The sequence below is a fragment of the Oncorhynchus gorbuscha genome, linkage group LG14, assembly GCF_021184085.1.
Source record: "Oncorhynchus gorbuscha isolate QuinsamMale2020 ecotype Even-year linkage group LG14, OgorEven_v1.0, whole genome shotgun sequence".
Taxonomy (NCBI): Eukaryota; Metazoa; Chordata; class Actinopteri; order Salmoniformes; family Salmonidae; genus Oncorhynchus; species Oncorhynchus gorbuscha.
The window spans coordinates 49,578,572-49,597,967 of record NC_060186.1 but is presented as its reverse complement, the minus strand read 5'-3'; the positions used below and the strand labels follow the sequence as shown (position 1 = coordinate 49,597,967).

At 42.6% G+C, this 19,396-nt stretch overlaps 1 protein-coding gene across 13 annotated transcripts in view; it reads left to right on the top strand.

Annotated features, from left to right (window-relative positions):
* ptprk (protein tyrosine phosphatase receptor type K) overlaps window positions 1–19,396 on the top strand; it is a 144,440-nt gene that overhangs the window by 72,357 nt on the left and 52,687 nt on the right. For all 13 annotated transcript variants that reach the window (XM_046298263.1, XM_046298261.1, XM_046298264.1 and 10 more), the window contains exon 7: window positions 9,131–9,424. In XM_046298263.1, the coding sequence (XP_046154219.1) occupies window positions 9,131–9,424 (294 nt within the window). The remainder of the gene's footprint in view (window positions 1–9,130; window positions 9,425–19,396) is intronic.

Here is a 19,396-nt window from a genome sequence, read left to right as displayed (position 1 = left end):
GAGAGCGCAGAGGCTTGGCGACGGGCCCTGCTTCAACAGACACCTCGCAAATCAGCAGACTTCTCTCTCTGAGCTGCTCTGCATATCTCCAGCCACACAGAGAATTAATACAGACAATCGTAGCATCTTCCCAGCTCCTACCTCCGCTCCCAACCCAGAGGAAGGGAGGGAAAGTGTTCTTGCATCAGTAAAGCAAATCCTATTGTTAGCGCAGGCCAGAGGGCCCCAGAACCCTGGTGTTAGAAGAGAGTTGAACATTAACTGCACTGACAGGTCCGATATCTCACTGGCGCTTGAAAACTGACATCCTGCTACAGCAATCCGAAAGATGGTAATTTTAAAGGAAATTTTGGGGCCATTGATACAGGCAGCCCATAATGAGAGCTGGCAAGGAGTTGCCCGTTGTCGATTATGGCCTAAGGGTAACAGTTTATTAGTGGGGTCCTCTGCCAAAACCGAAGTGACAGAGGATGCTGCCGGCAATTTTGGTCCGCTTTGTAACAAATGAAAATTTAAGTGGCAAATTCCTTTCACCGAAGAACTATTGATCTATGTGTCCCCCAGCGGTGAGGGAAACAACACCAAGCGGAACACAATTCACTTCGTCATGAGGTTCGCGCAGCTCCCAGAGTTCTTGTGAGTAATGATGTTGCCCCCTTGCTAGTGGAAACGCAACTTTATTGACAATACTGCTCATTGGAACAGGGCCTACAACAAACATGCCTGGTGCGCTCCGCTTGAACAAATCAAAGGAAAAGCAGCCCGTTAACGGCTTTGATTGTGAGATGTTTCTTACGGCTTATTGAAAGACTTCGTGGTTGACCTCAGGTGCAATTCTCAACGTGGTATTTCAATTGTATTTCTTATCCAAGGCTTTATGATTAGGAATCCATGGGAAATATGTGCTTCATCTTAAAGGTTCTAGTATGTTGTCTTGTGCATGTGAATGTGTGCACAATTGTGTGTGTGTACACTGACTGTTGTGTAGATAGTGTGTGCTGTCATCTCCCCCGGGGTGTGCGTGTGGGGGCCAGTGTGCCACCCTGCCGTAAACAAACTGGCTGATTGGTGGCAGACAAGACTGTCAGCTGAGGAGCAGGCTGGGAGATATTTTCTGCTTAAAAGTAGATTCAAACTCAGTACCTGCCAGCTCTTTCCCCACTGAAGAAAGGCTCCTGCTTGACAATCCCAGGCTCAAAGAGAGATTGTTAAACTCTGATGAAGCCTCATAATGATGCCAAAGGAAGAACTTGGAAGGCACACAAGAAAAGAGAAACGCATCAACACAGGAAAATATTCTAATGATATGAATATGGAACTGGGTTGATTCCAATGCACGGGGGAACACGGGGGAAAAAAATATTGGTTTAGAATGTATTTTTGTATTTTTGTGGTGTGCAAATTTAACCTGAAATGAATTCCAAGCAGTCTGTGGACTGTTTGCTTCTTAACCACAGGGTTTTAAGAGGCAGAATGATTGTGTCACCTTGTAGATGATAGTCTAATACCATCAGCCCAAACAGTGTCTACATCCAGGAAGTAAAGTGGGGGAGACAGGTGGAGGAAGGGATCACTCCGCTGCGTCTTGTAATGCCATCAGTCAGCTGTAGATTGCTGCGTGCACTTTGCTGTTTCAAGGCCTGCCTAGTCGCTGTCATCTTTTGCCTCGGAGCTTATCATTAACTTCAAAATAAGCCAGAGCGGACCTGAACGTTTCCTCCCGCACAAAATGAAGTTGCTGCAGCACACTCGTTTTTTTCCTCTCTATGCATCTCTCATTTCTTTTCTCACTCCCCTTCCTCCCCCTAACCCGATCCTCCTTCTCCTCCTCCCCCCATTTTTTTTTGATCAAGCTACTGCCTTGGAGATTGTCGACTGCATCGGCAATAAATGAAAATCAATTACTATTAGAATGGCTCCGGGGCTATGGATGCTTGGGGCTGGGTCAGAGCAGTCAGAGCAGAGCTGCAGGCTGGCCAGTCAGTAGCCTAAGTTGTGCGACGGCACGGCTGATGTTTAGCGGCGCGGCCTGCTGAAGGATGAGAGATGGATGAGACAAGGTTCAAGGAGCAGTAATGCGAGGGCTCTGCGATATCATTCCACACTGTCACCCCACATGTGATGGATGGGCTGCTGGGGAAGAAGCAATATTAGATGATGAAAGATTCATCATCATCTCCCTCCCCTCCCCCCTCTGCCTGCCCGCCACTATCTACCTGCTCAGTCCTACTGTTACTATCATCCTGCCACCGTTATGAAGCCCTAAATGGGGAGAGTCAGTCAGCCTGCCTGCCTAGTACCTGTCATGGAAGGCTGTTAAAACGCCTGCTTGCTAAAGCATTCTGCATGCATGCTACTGTGCATTTTATTGCAAGCGTATTTATAGTTTTTCAGTTGAAAGAAGCCATTTTGTGTGTCATTTACTCCAGACCTTCTCTGTTATGTTTATGCCGTTTCCTCCAAACGTCTTAATGAAATGAGAACGGTCCTCGCCTACAGGTACAAGTACAAATTAGGTTGGCAATTGCCTCTGCATTTAAATGGCTTTTTTCCTCGTTCGATTTTTTTTCCGTTGATGGTGTTGGTTCGTTTTCCTGGAAAACGACTTTGTGTTCCACAAAGAGAGCACTTCTGGGACGTTATCCACCATCACCACCATACACGATCAGCGGTTTCAATAATGAATTGTTTTGATTAAATCAATTGTGAAGATGCTTCTGGTTCGTTTTAGTTGGAGTCTATAAGCAATCCAGTATTTTGACCCAATGTATTTACCTGGAAAAAAAGGATTTCAGGAATTCAAACAAAAATACACAGACACATTTCTGCTGTCATTTTTAAGGGAAAAGTAAAAAATATACATGTAACATGCATTTTCATATATTCTTTCTGCTTTTTCGTATATGATTTCTGGCACTAGTACGGTAGGTCCACAGTAGTGTCCGTTTCAAATGCTCTTATCTTATTGAATTATGAGAAATTAGATTTGTCAGCGCAGCCCATTTTTGCAGCACATGTCTCATGCACAACTAATGAAACGGAGAGAGATGAATTGGCATAGAAAACCAGGAAGCAAACACAATTAAAAACTCCTGGGAACTCTCTACGGGGGAGTGTCCTGGGTTCAGGTATTGTGTGTTCCACAAAGAGAGCACTTCCGGGACGTTATCCACCATCGCCACCATACACGATTCACTAGCTTATTATAGAGCTACGTCCAGCTGGGTATTAATCATGCAAAAGAGCTAAACAATGACTTTCTAATTTATGGTCTTCTGTCGGGGCTTAATTCAAGCAAATAACAATTTGTCTCAAGAACACAATGTATATTTGTATGCCCTGCAGGGCTAAACACTAAACAGGTCCTTTTTTGTAGATAATTGTTAGGTTCAACAGACAAAAGCATGGGTCACGTCAGATGGGGGCCCTACGAGCCAAATTTGATCCACATTTCAGGCTGAATCAAAGCACTGGATTCCATGCTTATGACTCAGTGTAAGCGCTATTTATACACTGGGTACACAAACTCTTTCCATGACAGACTGACCAGGTGATTCCAGGTGAAAGATATGATCCCTTATTGATGTCACTTGTTAAATCCACTTCAATCAGTGCAGATGAAGGGGAGGAGACGGGTTAAAGAATGATTTTTAAGACGTGGAATGTGTACGCGTGCCATTCAGAGGCTTGGGTCCAGAACTGCAACGCTGCTTGGTTTTTCTGTGTGATTCAAGAATGGTCCACTACCCAAAGGACAGCCAAACAATTTGACACAACTGTGGGAAGCATTGGAGTCAACATGGGCCAGCATTAGATCATCTGTTATGTTACTGTCCATATGTAGCTTGTTTTTGGTCACAAGTTCAGGAATGGCTGAAGAATTGCAAGATTTAACTGGAGCTAACTCTGCAAATAGCGCTGCTGTGTGCTTTAGAAAGTCATAGTCAATCGATTAATAATACACTTAGCAAAAATGTTTATTTAATTTACAATCTTTTGAAACTATGACAATAGAAATGTTCAGAACCTTTGTGAAACTTCACAGCACAGTTGAAAAAGATGGCAAATAGAAATCTGGATGGTCTTCAGAGGTCAATGGGAGGGGTTGAGGGTAGCTGAAGGCTTGGACTAAAAACGAACAAAAGATCACTATTGTAAAATATACTGTGTTCGTAAATTGTATATAGTATGTATAAGCTGAAAGTAAAAGCCTAAGCATTATTGTTCATTAGTTTACTCCAACTAGGGGAGGGGTGGTAGAGGAAAATATATTAAAATATATATTTTCTATATATACAGTACCATTCAAAAGTTTGGACACCTACTTATTCCAGGGTTATACTTTATTTGTTGTATTTTCTACATTGCATTCTCTCAATCAGCTTCATGAGGTAAGTCACCTGGAATGCATTAAAATTAACAGGTGTGCCTTGTTAAAAGTTCATTTGTGGAATTTCTTTCTTTTCTTAATGCTTTAGAGTCAATCAGTTGTGTTGTGTTAAGGTAGGGGTGGTATACAGAAGATAGTCCTATTTGGTAAAAGACCAAGTCCATATAATGGCAAGAACAGCTCAAATAAGCAAAGAGAAATCACAGTCCATCATCACTTTAAGACATGAAGGTCAGTCAATGCAGGAACTTTGAAAGTTACTTCAAGTGCAGTTGCAAAAACAATTCAGCGCTATTATGAAACTGGCTCTCGTGAGGGCCTCCACAGGAAAGGAATACCCAGAGGTAGCCCTGCTGCACCGGATAAATTCATTAGTTAACTGCACCTCAGATTGCAAACCAAATACAGTGGGGCAAAAAAAGTATTTAGTCAGCCACCAATTGTGCAAGTTCTCCCACTTAAAAAGAAAAATTCTAGAAAATCACATTGTAGGATTTTTAATGAATTTATTTGCAAATTATGGTGGAAAATAAGTATTTGGTCACCTACAAACAAGCAAGTTTTCTGGCTCTCACAGACCTGTAACTTAATAGGCTCCTCTGTCCTCCACTCGTTAACTGTATTAATGGCACCTGTTTGAACTTGTTATTAGTATAAAAGACACCTGTCCACAACCTCAAACAGTCACACTCCAAACTCCACTATGGCCAAGACCAAAGAACTGTCAAAGGACACCAGAAACAAAATTGTAGACCTGCACCAGGCTGGGAAGACTGATTCTGCAATAGGTAAGCAGCTTGGTTTGAAGAAATCAACTGTGGGAGCAATTATTATGAAAGGGAAGACATACAAGACCACTGATAATCTCCCTCGATCTGGGGCTCCACTCAAGATCTCACCCTGTGGGGTCAAAATGATCACAAGAACGGTGAGCAAAAATCCCAGAACCACACGAGGGGACCTAGTGAATGACCTGCAGAGAGCTGGGACAAAAGTAAAAGCCTACCATCAGTAACACTACGCCGCCAGGGACTCAAATCCTGCAGTGCCAGACGTGTCCCCCTGCTTAAGCCAGTACATGTCCAGGCCCGTCTGAAGTTTGCTAGAGAGCATTTGGATGATCCAGAAGAAGATTGGGAGAATGTCAGATGAAACCAAAAATATAACTTTTTGGTAAAAACTCAACTCGTCGTGTTTGGAGGACAAAGAATGCTGAGTTGCATCCAAAGAACACCATACCTATTGTGAAGCATGGGGTGGAAACATCATGCTTTGGGGCTGTTTTTCTGCAAAGGGACCAGGACTACTGATCCGTGTAAAGGAAAGAATGAATGGGGCCATGTATCGTGAGATTTTGAGTGAAAACTTCCTTCCATCAGCAAGGGCATTGAAGATGAAACGTGGCTGGGTCTTTCAGCATGACAATGATCCCAAACACACCGCCCGGGCAACAAAGGAATGGCTTCGTAAGAAGCATTTCAAGATCCTGGAGTGGCCTAGCCAGTCTCCAGATCTCAACCCCATAGAAAATCTTTGGAGGGAGTTGAAAGTTCGTGTTGCCCAGCAACAGCCCCAAAACATCACTGCTCTAGAGGAGATCTGCATGGAGGAATGGGCCAAAATACCAGCAACAGTGTGTGAAAACCTTGTGAAGACTTACAGAAAATGTTTGACCTCTCATTGCCAACAAAGGGTATATAACAAAGTATTGAGAACTTTTGTTATTGACCAAATACTTATTTTCCACCATAATTTGCAAATAAATTCATTACAAATCCTACAATGTGATTTTCTAGATTTTATTTTCTCATTTTGTCTGTCATAGTTGAAGTGTACCTATGATAAATTACAGGCCTCATATTTTTTTGTGGGAGAACTTGCACAATTGGTGGCTGACTAAATACTTTTTTGCCCCATTGTAAATGCTTCAGAGTTCAAGTAACAGTCACATCTCAACATCAACTATTCAGAGGAGACTGTGTGAATCAGGCATTCATGGTCAAATTTCTGCAAAGAAACCACTACTAAAGGACACCAATAATAATAAGAGACTTGCATGGGCTAAGAAACACAAGAAATGGACGTTAGACTGGTGGAAATCTGTCTTTTGGTCTGATGAGTCCAAATTTGAGATTTTGTGAGATGCAGAGTAGGTGAACAGATTATCTTTGCATGTGTGGGTCCCACCCTGAAGCATGGAGGAGGAGGAGTGATGGTGTGGGGGTGTTTTGCTGCTGACACTGTCAATGATTTATTTATAATTCAAGGCACACTTAACCAGTATGGCTACCACAGCATTCTTCCGCAATACTCCATCCCACTCCACAATCACCCGACCTCAATCCAATTGAGATGGTTTGGGATGAGTTGGACCGCAGAGTGAAGGAAAAGCAGCCAACAAGTGCTCAACATTTGTGGGAACTCCTTCAAGATTGTTGGAAAAGCATTCCAGGTGAATCTGGTTGAGAGAATGCAAAGAGTGTGCAAAGCTGGTATCAACACAAAGGTTGGCTACTTTGAAGAATGTAAAATATATTTGATTTGTTTAGCACTTTTTTGGTTACTATGTGATTCCATGTGTTATTTCCTAGTTTTGATGTCTTCACTGTTATTCTACAATGTAGTAAATATTAAAATAAAATTAAAATAATAACCTTGAAAGGGGTCCAACCTTGACTGGTACTGTATATATATTTTTAAACAATACAAAACATACACATGCAAATGACAGCATACAAATGCACACAAACATCAACAACATCACACCTGCTCACACCCCCATCTCCAGCAGTCTCTGCCACATGGCCTCAAACTGCACCATTTTGTTTTTGCACTTTCAACATGTTACCTTTCCATTGTGTTATCGATGGAGGATTGGTTGATTTCCAGTTTAAGTTGACATTTTTTCAAGATGATTGATGTGAAAAGTAATTGTCCAACTCATCGGGTATCTCACTTCACCACCATGTCTTGAACTATGCAGACATACAGATTTAATATACAGTGCATTCGGAAAGTATTCAAACCCCCTGACTTTCCCTACATTTTTGTTACATGATTTTTCCCTCAATCTACACACAATACTCCATAATGACAAAGGGAAAACTATAATTTTTCAAAATGTTTGCAGATGTATTAAAAATAAAAAAACATACCTTATTTAAATAAGTATTCAGACCCTTTGCTATGAGACTTGAAAATGAGCTCCGGTGTATCTGGTTTCCATTGATCATCCTTGAGATGTTTCTATAACTTGATTGGAGTCCACCTGTGATAAATTCAATTGATTGGACATGATTTGGAAAGGCACACACCTGTCTATATTATACAAGGTCCCACAGTTGACAGTGCATGTCAAATGTAAAACCAAGCCATGAGCTTGAAGGAATTGTCTATAGAGCTCTGAGACAGGATTGTGTCAAGGCACAGATCTGGGGAAGGTTACCAAAAATGTCTGCATCATTGAAGGTCCCCAAGAACACAGTGGTCTCCATCATTCTTAAATGGAAGATGTCTGGAACCACCCTGACTCTTCCTAGAGCTAGCTGTACTGGACAGAGTTCCACTGTGGAGATGGGAGAACCTTTCAGAAGGTCAACCATCTCTGCAGCACTCCATCAATCAGGCCGTTATGGTAGAGTGGCCAGACAGAAGCCACTCCTCAGTAAAAGGCACATGACAGACAGCTTGGAGTTTGCCAAAAGGAACCGAAAGGACTCTCAGGACATGAGAAACAAGATTCTCTGGTCTGATGAAACCAGGATTGAACTCTTTGGCCTGAATACCAAGCGACATGTCTGGAGGAAACCTGCCACCATCCCTACATTGAAGCATGGTGGTGGCAGCGTCATGCTGTGGGGAGTGCAACTCGTTGTTAAAAAGGTGTTCCTAATGTTTGGTATACTCCGTGTACACGTACCACAGTTTGATAAACATATGAAGTGGAAGGTAAACAGGTGGAAATGAATCAAATGTACTGCAAGCAGAATGTGGAATGGCAGACGTTGTGATGGTAACGCGTGTTCACGAAGATGATAATGGGCAGGATGGGCTAGCACCAGTACAGTGACTATCAGATTGGACTTAATGTGATCTCTGAGTATTGCCACTGCTGTTGAATTAGCTTCAACAAATGAGTCGGCCGACAGCCATCTGGCCTGGGAGAAAAGAGAGAGAAGAGGGAAGAGAAGAGGCCTGCATGATGTACAGAGCCGCAGACCAACTTCATCGGAGTGCGTTAAACAATGCTCTGCCCTTATGTCTCCTTATCAAATCTTATTGGTCACATACACATATTTAGCAGATGTTATTGTGGGTGTAGCAAAATGCTTGTAAGAAATAACACACATACACACAAAATACTGCAAAGTTGCTTAGGAGCTAGAGGCAGAGATTCCAGACTGACTGGAAGTGAAGCCAGCTGGTTGGTCTGAGAGTGTTTGATAGTTTGGTGCCCCCGGACCCCATTCTAACTTGAACCTCTAGCTGTTGAATTCATTGGATGTATGACACAAATCTCATGAGATTGATTATCGATTTTGAAAGGAGAGTCCAAATGGGTCACAAAAAAAGAGTTATCCAGACCTTTTAGTTGGATACTTCTGATTGAATAGATACGTCGTCTGCAATAAAATACAGACATGGAAAGCTTTTGCCAAAAATAGATAATGTCCCTAATTGAAATACCTTGATGTATGCTGTGCTAAACCATATTATCTTTTTCCCTCATGTCTCCTCCAGAACCCCCGCGGCCTATCGCACCCCCTCAGCTGCTGGGCGTTGGTCCCACCTACCTGCTGATCCAGCTCAATGCCAACTCTATATTCGGGGACGGCCCCATCATTCTGAAGGAGGTGGAGTATCGTATGACATCAGGGAGCTGGATAGAGACCCATGCTGTCAACTCCCCTAACTACAAGCTGTGGCACCTGGACCCAGACACAGAGTACGAGATCCGTGTCCTGCTCACCAGACCAGGGGAGGGTGGCACCGGCCAGTCTGGACCACCTCTCATCACCAGGACCAAGTGTGCCGGTAAGTCCATCTCCTTCTCCATCCATCCTTCCCGTTGTTTTTAATTTTCTCTTTTTTGCTCCCTGTTGCCTCTCTCTGCGTTCCACTGCTCTGTGATATTTGCATACAGATAATTGCCTTGGGTGCTTTTAGAAAACATAATTGGAAAAGCCAGGGAAAATAAACAAGGTTCCTGGTAGAGGTAGTGTCATGGCCGTCACTCACTAAGAGTTTCTTTCAGATGTCGGGGGTGGGGGTGTTTCTAAGGAAATAAACTAGCATGCTTTTCAGAACGAACCTTGCCAGTATTTACCCCGAGGTCCATGGATGACACACCTGAGGCAGGAATTCTCATTCATTTCTGTCGGGCAGCGTGATACACAGTCCCGGGTTGCCATGGCATCTGCATTTAAACAGCACATCAACAAGGCGGAGACTATATACAGACGTTATATGGGGGAGCACGTAGTGGAGCGTTTGTGTACGGAGAAGGAATCTGAAGATGGAAAGTGGTTATTAAGAATAATGCGGAATGTATGCAGTGTTTCATTACTCTGGGCATTGCCTTTCCATCAGCCTGAGACACTATCCAGCTATTCCCATGCCTCACCCTCAGATGTGAATAGACCAGCTGTATTCCCAGATTGACATTCAGAGTGGAGACTCTCTGTCATTTTGTGTTTCCTCTTGGCTACTGTCCGGTTGTGGAGTGAGGTTTTCCAGGGGACATAGTCCAGGTACAGCCCTGTAGTCTGCTCGGGAGGAGATGCCTACTCCATGTCACTGCTTTTGTCCATCACAGCCAATCATAGTATTGAATTATGTGCTGCCCATGGAATTGGCTGGAACGGAAATGGCAGGAACACATATGTTTGTGGCAATACAGGAAGCGTATATATATATCAATATCTTCCTCTTCCTTAGTTTGTCCTACATCTCACTGCACGCTCCCACCTATCAGAATGCATGAGGATTTTTTTCTAGTTTCCTATTTTGGTGTTCAGACACTGACATCCACAGCAAAATGAATCATTGGTGATTAGGAAGTCTATGTGAGAGATGTAGGCACCAGGCATCTGTGTAAATAGAAGTTGTGATATGGCTATGGTCTCAGCAGACATATTTTTGATAACTGGGCTTAAAGTCTTTGAATCAATTCTTTGATATGTTTTTTAATTTAAAAAAAAAAAAAAAGTATATCCTGTATGTATGACAGACGCTTTTATACGAGACTACACTTCCCCTAGATTCCTTTTGAGATTATTAGTTGATCTCCAGTAAGAATGTTATGGCATCGTAGCATGGATCATTTCCGCCTCTGTGTTTCCCAGCTTCTATACCTGGAATCAAGTTGAATGACAACATCAAATAATTGCAAGAAGTCATTAGGGATGTTCTCCCACAGTAGCATCACAGGTCACAATCCAATAGTGTGTATCTTACGTGACAGGGGACAGAGGAAGCGGGATATCCTTGCTTTGTATCTAAAATGCAAATATTAAGCATCTGAGCATCTTCCTCCCCATCCCGGAACGGGTGCAGGCCAAGAATGGCAAACAGTGCTCAGAGATTTCTTATGTACGTGTTCTCCTACACAAACAAAATCAACTTCCTCTCGCATTGTTTAACCTTTTTCCTGTGAACTTCAGGTTATTTTCACTAGCAGTACATTACTATTAGGACAAGGGCTCCTGGGTAGCAGAGAGGCGGGGTGGCTTGCAGACTAGTCAATGTCACGTTTCCTGATTTGCAGGGTGAGCGAACACATTATGAAAATCCTCAGGGCGCCTCTCTCCAGAGAGTTTGCGTTTGTATTTGTATTTATATATATTTTTTTGCATGCTCCCTATGTAATTTACTTCTTACAAATGTCATGCCATTTCAGCAAAATAGCGTATTGATCATTTCCCCATGCCTCACTGTTAAATAACAAAGAAAAAAATGATTTTGAAGGCCGGGGAATGAAATCTAATAATTGTTGGTGCATGTTACTGCCACCATTTATTGCTGCATAGAATTCGCATTCCATATATTTATCTTTCCCCACCATTTTGTGTAATAGTATTGTTGTACTGGGAAAATGGGTGGGTCCTTTAGTGTCTGGTTTATATTACGGTGGTGGCATTCCTACCACGTTGTCACTTTGTCGTCTGTCCCAGCACATTAAAACAGATGTCATGCACCACCATGGTTCCCAGCTGTGCTTCATTTCCCCCGACTGCTTCAGACCACGTAGACTCCGCCGTAAGTCCCCCATTTCCTGCCATAAACACTGCCAAGAAGAGAAAAGAAAGGATTGGAAACGATCTTCTTTGCTGTTGCCTTTAAGTTGGATGTATGTATGTGTGTGTGAATAGGTGTTGCACGATTGTGGAAGAACTGTACTATTGTGTAAGTGTCTCAGATTTCCTGAGGGAAGCACATGACACGGTGCTGCTGGAATAGCCACCTGAGCCCTATTGGACTGGTTACCTACCAGCAGACAGCAGACTGGGACTGAAGGTTAGAGAGGGAAAATATAGTGAACGAGAGACGTAGCAGGTCTGCTTTCCCACGGGAAGGGTTTTCTTTCATCACCGTCGAGACAAACCACTCACCCACACGATAGTGAGACAACATGGAGGATTGTTGGTCTCATCAAGACATCTCTCTTCAGCTAGCCAAGCAACCTCCTACAAGCAGAATTGATGAGTAAAACATCATTAAACAGCTACATTCAACTGGAGATTTCAAATATTAAAGATGTAGCTTCATCATCATCATTACTCAATATGTGTCCTATGTCTGGTAGAACGAGCAGAGGCTTCATTTGGACCGGTTTCTTATTGAAAGTATAGATTCAGCAGTCCTCTGCACTCTATGCTCCAAGAACCTAAAGTGTTTTCCATACCACTGCCTGCTCAAAAACTCCTCAGCTGGAAATGAGATTGCCTATAATGAAATGAGCAGACCACTCGGTTCCTAATGCCCAGTAGGGGTTTTACCGGAGAGTGTTGAAATGTTGTCGCCTTTTAAATTCAAACAGGAAACACCGTATTGACTGGAGAGGAAATAGTAGAGTTGTTAAGCTGAGACTTGCACTAGAACGGTTTCCTGCCTGACAGACAGGCAGGGGAAATTAATGCTCTTAGTGCGCCGTACGGCTTTGATTCGCCTGTACTCATGCAATTCTACGAGCACCTCAAGTCGCGCTAAACAACGCCTTTTGCCATCTGTAACCAACCTGATTGGTTTTAATAGTTCTACATGTCTGAGCATGTTGTGCGTTCAGAGCGTCACTGGCTAGGATAAGCTCTTGAAGCCAGTTCAAAAAGCAATTAACTCTGCAGAAGTAGCTAGCACTGCACTTGGTCCTCAGCCATATACTTTAGCCTCGCTCCTCCCGACAGAGTAGTCCTGCATGGGCTTTAGTAATATCACCCTTAAATGTTGAAGAGTATTGGGATGGAGCAAAAGTAGCCATACGTGTGCCAAATGGCAACCTATTACAGTCCTGTGGGCCCTGTTCAAAAGGGAATTGCACAAAAAAAAAAGGAATAGGGTGTCATTTGGGAAGAATCCCATGTCTCGGTTGTGTTGAGGCTGATGTATCCACTGTCCAGTGATGGTGTCAGGTCTCCTTTGACTGACAAACAGAACAGAGGCCTAATCTATCAGGGCGATGTTTCAGGACCACTCTGTCAGTGTTTTCTCCAAGGACCTCAGTCGGTGTGTGAGTCGGGGCGTCGCACTCGTGGCAAGACACCATCCCAATTAGTAAAGGTGATAGAGAACCACGAGCGGCTGACCATCACATTGCTGATGACACAGAAAAAGGGTATACTGATTACTACTGAATGACCTCTCTGGGCTGACATTTGCAGTGGCTTGCGGCCCTTCAGATGAACAGTCGATCCAATAACAGCCTAAGTAGAGCCAAGGTCGACAGTTCAACCTGTCCTGTGGTACTGAAAGGAATGCATTCGCTCAGGATTCTTTTCCACCTTTCACTAATGTGTCGCCAAGGTGTTTGATTTGGTGTATGCGATCACTAATTGTCGCCATCTATTTGCTGAACCGCCGAAGGGACCGGCGATTAGGAGTCTCAAGACAAACCTTCTGAACACAACGGGCGTGTTTAGTGATGCGGTGAGGACTTTCCTCTCAGGTGCAAAGCACACAGGTCTCCACCCCTCCACTCTCATATGCACATTGACTTTCCACACATGATCAATGCTCAGTCTTGCATAATGATTTTGATTGGGCCCTGCAGCCAGAAATACTATTTAGGGGTCTAATTCTTTGAGTTCTGCATTCATTTCAAAGACCCTTAAAGCACTAGAGATGTTTTTCCCCCTGTACGGATGATTGTCTCTTCCTCCTGCGTAGGAAAGTGGTAAACGATCATGGTGATTATGGCCCCCATTGATGATATTAACGTCCTAGTACACTGGGATTAATACTATTGATTTGGGTACTCAGTCTGTACTCTCCACTTGACACATTTGAAAATAACCTCACACACACACACACTGTATATGCTACTACTGACCTACCTCAGAGGGACTAGTGTTTCTTCAAGGATGAATTCCTGTGACATTTGCTAATCTGTTGCCCATGACTTTGCCTGTAGTGAGACTGACACCAGTTGTGGTGGGGTTGTCCATGGGTCAGGGAGAATTTTCAAACAGTATTATCCTCCAAAAATACCCCATAAGTACTGAAAGACATGAAAAGCTGAGATTTTGATAATACATGCACACTATCAGAATGTGAGGGAGAGAAAGAGTGAAGACCCACTGTGTGTGGAATGAACAAAATGTTAGCTGTTGTACTACACTAGCAATAGTAGCAGTAGTCGTTATATTAGTAGTCCTGGTAGCAGTCAGTTGTGATCGTCCTCTAGAGCAGTGGTTCCCAAACTGTGGGGCGGGCCCCGTAGGGAACGCAGTCCGGCTTCAACTTACTCTTGAAAGAGGTAGTAGTAGAATGCACAAGGTGCAATTTCGAAATTGGGTAGTGGTATCAGTTTTCCTCTTGTGATGTCAGTCGTTGCATAACTTCGAGAGCCATTTATAACTGGTCAAAAATGTCCCGATCAACTAGCCCATGTCAGCTAATGTTTTCTAGCTAGCTTTTTTTAGCCCGTAGATTTTGTAGCAATTTCTGAGTCACTCAAATATCACATGAGTACACATTAGACATGGTAAAATGTATAGAATTGCGAGAAAATGTGCTTTAAAAATGGCATAACTTTCCCTGTACCCAATGACAAAATCTGTAGCATTTCAGGAAATAAGCTTTAAACCTGCAAAACATTCTCTCAGCCAATAAGAGGGGTGTGAACAGTTTGTGTCATCAACAGTGTTTGTGCCCATAGAAATAGATGTGGCACGGGGGGGCTTGACTGAAAAAGTTTGGGAACCCCTGCTCTGAAAGACGTGTTGGAGCACAGCATCTATTCGTATGACTCCCTACTGGAATATCATATTTTGATGGATTCAAGGGGGAGCAGAAATGCATTCCACTGCCAAATGAGTTTGAATGGTTGATAACATAAATGACTGTCAAGCAGTGAATGGCAGGGGACATGGAGTTGGTATATTACTTTCGTTACCTCAGGCGCTTCGAGAGTCTCCCGCGCTAGGCCTGGCATTACTCTTTCGTGGGAGTCAGAGAAATGGGAAGCTGCGTGGGATGAAGATGAATCATAAGGAATGGTGTCCCAGACACTGACAATCCACACAGGACTGCTGAAGCATGGACTCTGATGTATTATTTAAATGCACCCTGTTTGGCATGGGTGATAAATCGAGTTTACCTTCTGTGTTGTTCCTCTCATGTTACAGCTAATATTTCATACCTAGGCTTGGCACAAAAACAAGTCCAGCTTTTTGTCAGTAGAACTCACTGTCAGAGCAGAGGTGGTGGATGGTAATGTTTTCTGCTCCCAGGCACCGCTCTTCCTCTCAAGCCTCTCTCTACCAAGTCCCCCGGCCAGTGTTCTCAATTAAGGCTACACTGCTGGGGAATCTTCTCTCTATAAATCCTCTCGTTTGTTTGTCTGCTCCATTTTTAATCACGAGCGCCTCTGAGAAATCCTGCCTTGTGACTGGAAGGGATTGTTTGGTATTTTGTTGTGTTTTTTTTACCGCTGCCTCAAACCATTTTGACTTTATGTGGATTATTATTAATTGTGTGGCTGCTCCGTGCTTCTCCGTAATGATGCAGACACAGGAAGGCTTACTCTACAATAGGAAGGAGGCTGGCTTTTATTTCATCATGATAAATGAGGATATTTACAAAGCAAAGCAATTTGTCCTGTCTCATTCCACACTGTGCATTGCAAAAGGGATTAGGAGGGGGAACAATTCATATCAATTAAGATCGATTTCATGTGTCATGACACAATTTCTGCCGACTCGAGAAATAATTAACTGTAATAGTGCAGGGCATTAAAAAACATTATTTGACTTGACCACGCTCTCTCTTTGGGGTAATGTTCTGAATTAATAAAAATCTAGTTAATTTCTTTAGTGTCCTTTTGCCTCTATAAGTGAGTGAGATTGTTCAAATCTGTGGGTCACGTGTTATTTACCCTCCAGTCCCACAGCCCAGTAATTGAATGTGTCACTTTTATTACTATTTTTTGCTGAGAACCCCAAGCAAACTTTTTATCCATTTCATTCTCTTTTCTTCAACTCCCCACTCTAACCTCTACCCTCTTTCCCATCCATTGACGATAGTACATGCTACTACGTGAATCTAAAGCTGCGTCTTTCCGTAGTTGGCCCTATATGATTCCGTGCCACAGCAGAAGAGTGGGACACTGAGGCCAATGGGTCTTTTGAAAATGGAACTAATGAGTGTAGGAGCCAGTGGAAGGTGTCCTCCTAAGCACCAGTAGGGGCAGCACGTCCATTTGGCCAGAATGTGGGCTGAGCCCGATGGTGTGCAATGCTTCAGTAAATCAGAGAACTCTCATTATAAACAAAATGCAGGGAGAAAAACACAGGGGAATAAGGGAGACACTTTGCTCTCTTTGAGAGCTGGCCAGCAGCCTTTTAGACGACATTGAAGGACTAACTCCATTATAGTGCATATTGATAATGGTAAATAATGCAACAGCTGCAAGAACACGGGGACTGAGCTGAACAAAAAAAAGTCTATATAGTATTGAGTTAGTCAGGCTAGAAGCCCAGTGGGAGATATGTCTATTTGACAGGATGTCCGTTTTGCTCTCAGTCTTTTGACCTGCCGTGACTCTCCCTCCCAATGATTGTTTTGTTTTTACCCAGAGAGCAGGGCTACATTCAATTCATTAATTCCAACAAAGGCCTTACCTGTAGCCCTCTTTAGATTAAAGTGTGTGCCCTCAATGATTTCTGTCCAGAGAAGAGGCCTCCTCGACTGTAGGCCACGGTCAACACTTGACCCACACTTGACCTTCCCTGTTCCGAAAGGAAGCTAATGGGCAATTCCATGGTAACAGAATTGCCCATTTAAAAATGTCAAACAAAAACCATTGCTTTCAAAGTGTAGCTCTTTCCACTCACAGCCCCTCTATACTGTCCAGTGCTCAGCTGGTAGAGCATGGTGCTCGCTACGAATAGATAGTGGGTTCGATTCCTGGGACTACCCATACTTAGAGTGTATGCACATGACTAAGTCACTTTGGGTTAAAGCACCTGCTCAATATGTTATTATTATGGGTTAAATGGCAGATTGCCCGTGATACTTGCCTAAATTGCAACGCAGTGGCTGTAGAGTAACATGCTATACCGGTCAGACCTCAGGTTCTCCATTTCACAGTGCTGTATGGGTTTTGACTGACAGCCGTTATAAACTTGAGCACCGCGCACGACAATATGATCCTCCCATCCCACCTGCTAATTGGGCAACGATTTGCACATTTGTTGTTGTCTGAGTGGAGGGACACGCTGTAAATCGAAAGGAGTCTATGTATTCTGACAGACGAAATTTTGAGGATTATAATAAGTATTGCTTTGAAGTCATGCAAGCTAACCCCACACCCGTGAGTCCAAATGTGCACTTCACATTTCCATAATTGAAAACTAAATGTAATTTACACTATCAACGTTTACTGATCGCTATGTTTGAGCCACAGTTACATGGGCGACACCCCGGGTTGTCCTGGACAGAATAAGCCTGTGTTTGTCTTATTGTGAAGTAACGTAGCTGCAGAACACGGACTTGAATGTACTCATGACTCCATTCTATGCGCATCAAAATTGCAATCTGTTTGTCTGAAGTGCATTTGGGAAGCCTGACACTAAGATTGTATTTTATAACTTAGCTAGCCATGTTGGAAATAGAATAAGCTTTTGAATAATGCTCACCTGACCCCGATGGTGATTTATAATGGCACATTTCTGGATTGCGTAAACAACAAGTGATTGTATGATGGTGGGGATGCAGGGCTGTGTTAATTTTTATTTAATTTTTTATAATTTTTATTATTTCCTTTAGTCATAAAAGTGCATTGATATTACTTAGGAACTGTACACTGTTTAGAGAGGTTTGTGGCCACTTGGAGACACCAGTTAGACCTCTCACTCAAACCCTTGTAATAGCTTGTTTTTTTCTCATCTTGCACCTACTCCAAAATGTTAATTCATATTAGGTTACTGAATGCATCCAGTATTTTCATATTATTTACAAATCCTTTAAAAAGTACAGTAAATGTAAAATGCACAGAAATCTGTAATGTTTGGATTCAGTCTTGTTTTTGTCCTCACCTTTGGCCTGAATCTCCAGTGTTGTCTATCAATTGCTACCATGTTCATGCATAGTGCTGAGCGATTAACATTTTTTTGACAACTAATTTACCCACGTCGGTTCAATTATTTGAATTCTATTTAGTTTTTTCTTTCTTTCTGGGAGCTCAATGCGCACACTGCACAGTTTCTCCAGAGATAAATCTGATCCAGTTTGAACTGTGCGATGTAGTTGTAGTTTCATACAGGCCAATGTTCTTAGTTTAGCGCATAAAATGTGGTAATTAACTACAATGACCATAATCCATTGCGCATCTACTTGTCTGGTCTCTCTTGTGCCTACTACGGAAGAGGCAAAGAATGCAGTAATGAGCAGTCACTACCATCATGGGACTTTTGTTTTATTCTGTGTCACAGCATTTATATAAATCAAAACCAAAAGCTGTGATTACCTTTTTAATAACCGAACCGACCTCAAAAAGAACTAATTGCTTAGCACTAACACATGCTTTTTATAGTTCTTCTGTTAGGCCAAAATTTTAAATGTTTCTATTCATATAGGCCAATTTCCATGAGTGTAAGTGGTTATCAAACCATACAACTCTATGCACAATTTCCACTGAAAATTAGACAAACGCATTTACTGGCAAAACTGTACAGATGCCAAGTTTGGAAACAGAATAACGGTCAAATCTCCCGCAGTTTTACTGTGTTATTCAGGGCTCATCTGTAAAATAAACCGTGGCCTCAGTATGGTCCCAGCATTCATTTAAAACATAGATCAGTAAGAGTGCGCACACACACACGTACTTGGATAACTGAAATCAATTCTGAGGAGTAAGTTAAATGAAAGCAATTCATTGAAAATGGGGTTTGTCTTTGTGCTGAAACAGGGTCTGCTTTGCCTTAAAGTAACAGTATACTATTGAAGGCTTTAGTGATTTTGGTGAAAGCATACTATGCCATGTTATTCACATGCTGTACCAAACAATTCACACAAAAGGAGCTAGTGAATAGCAGTTCTCATGAAACAATTGTTTGGTATTGATCAGGTTGCCAGAGAAAAACATTTAACATTTCAATGAAAATGTGTATTTTCCATCAATAAGAAAGTATGGTTTTATTCCTTATACTTTCACCACGTACATATTTTCAAATCTCAGCCAATATAATAATTGTATTACAGGTTATACAGACTCGTCCTTGGAAGCCCATTATAAACAGGCCATTATCCTCAGAAAGCCTCTTTTTGAATAGTTAAACTACAAGGCAGTGC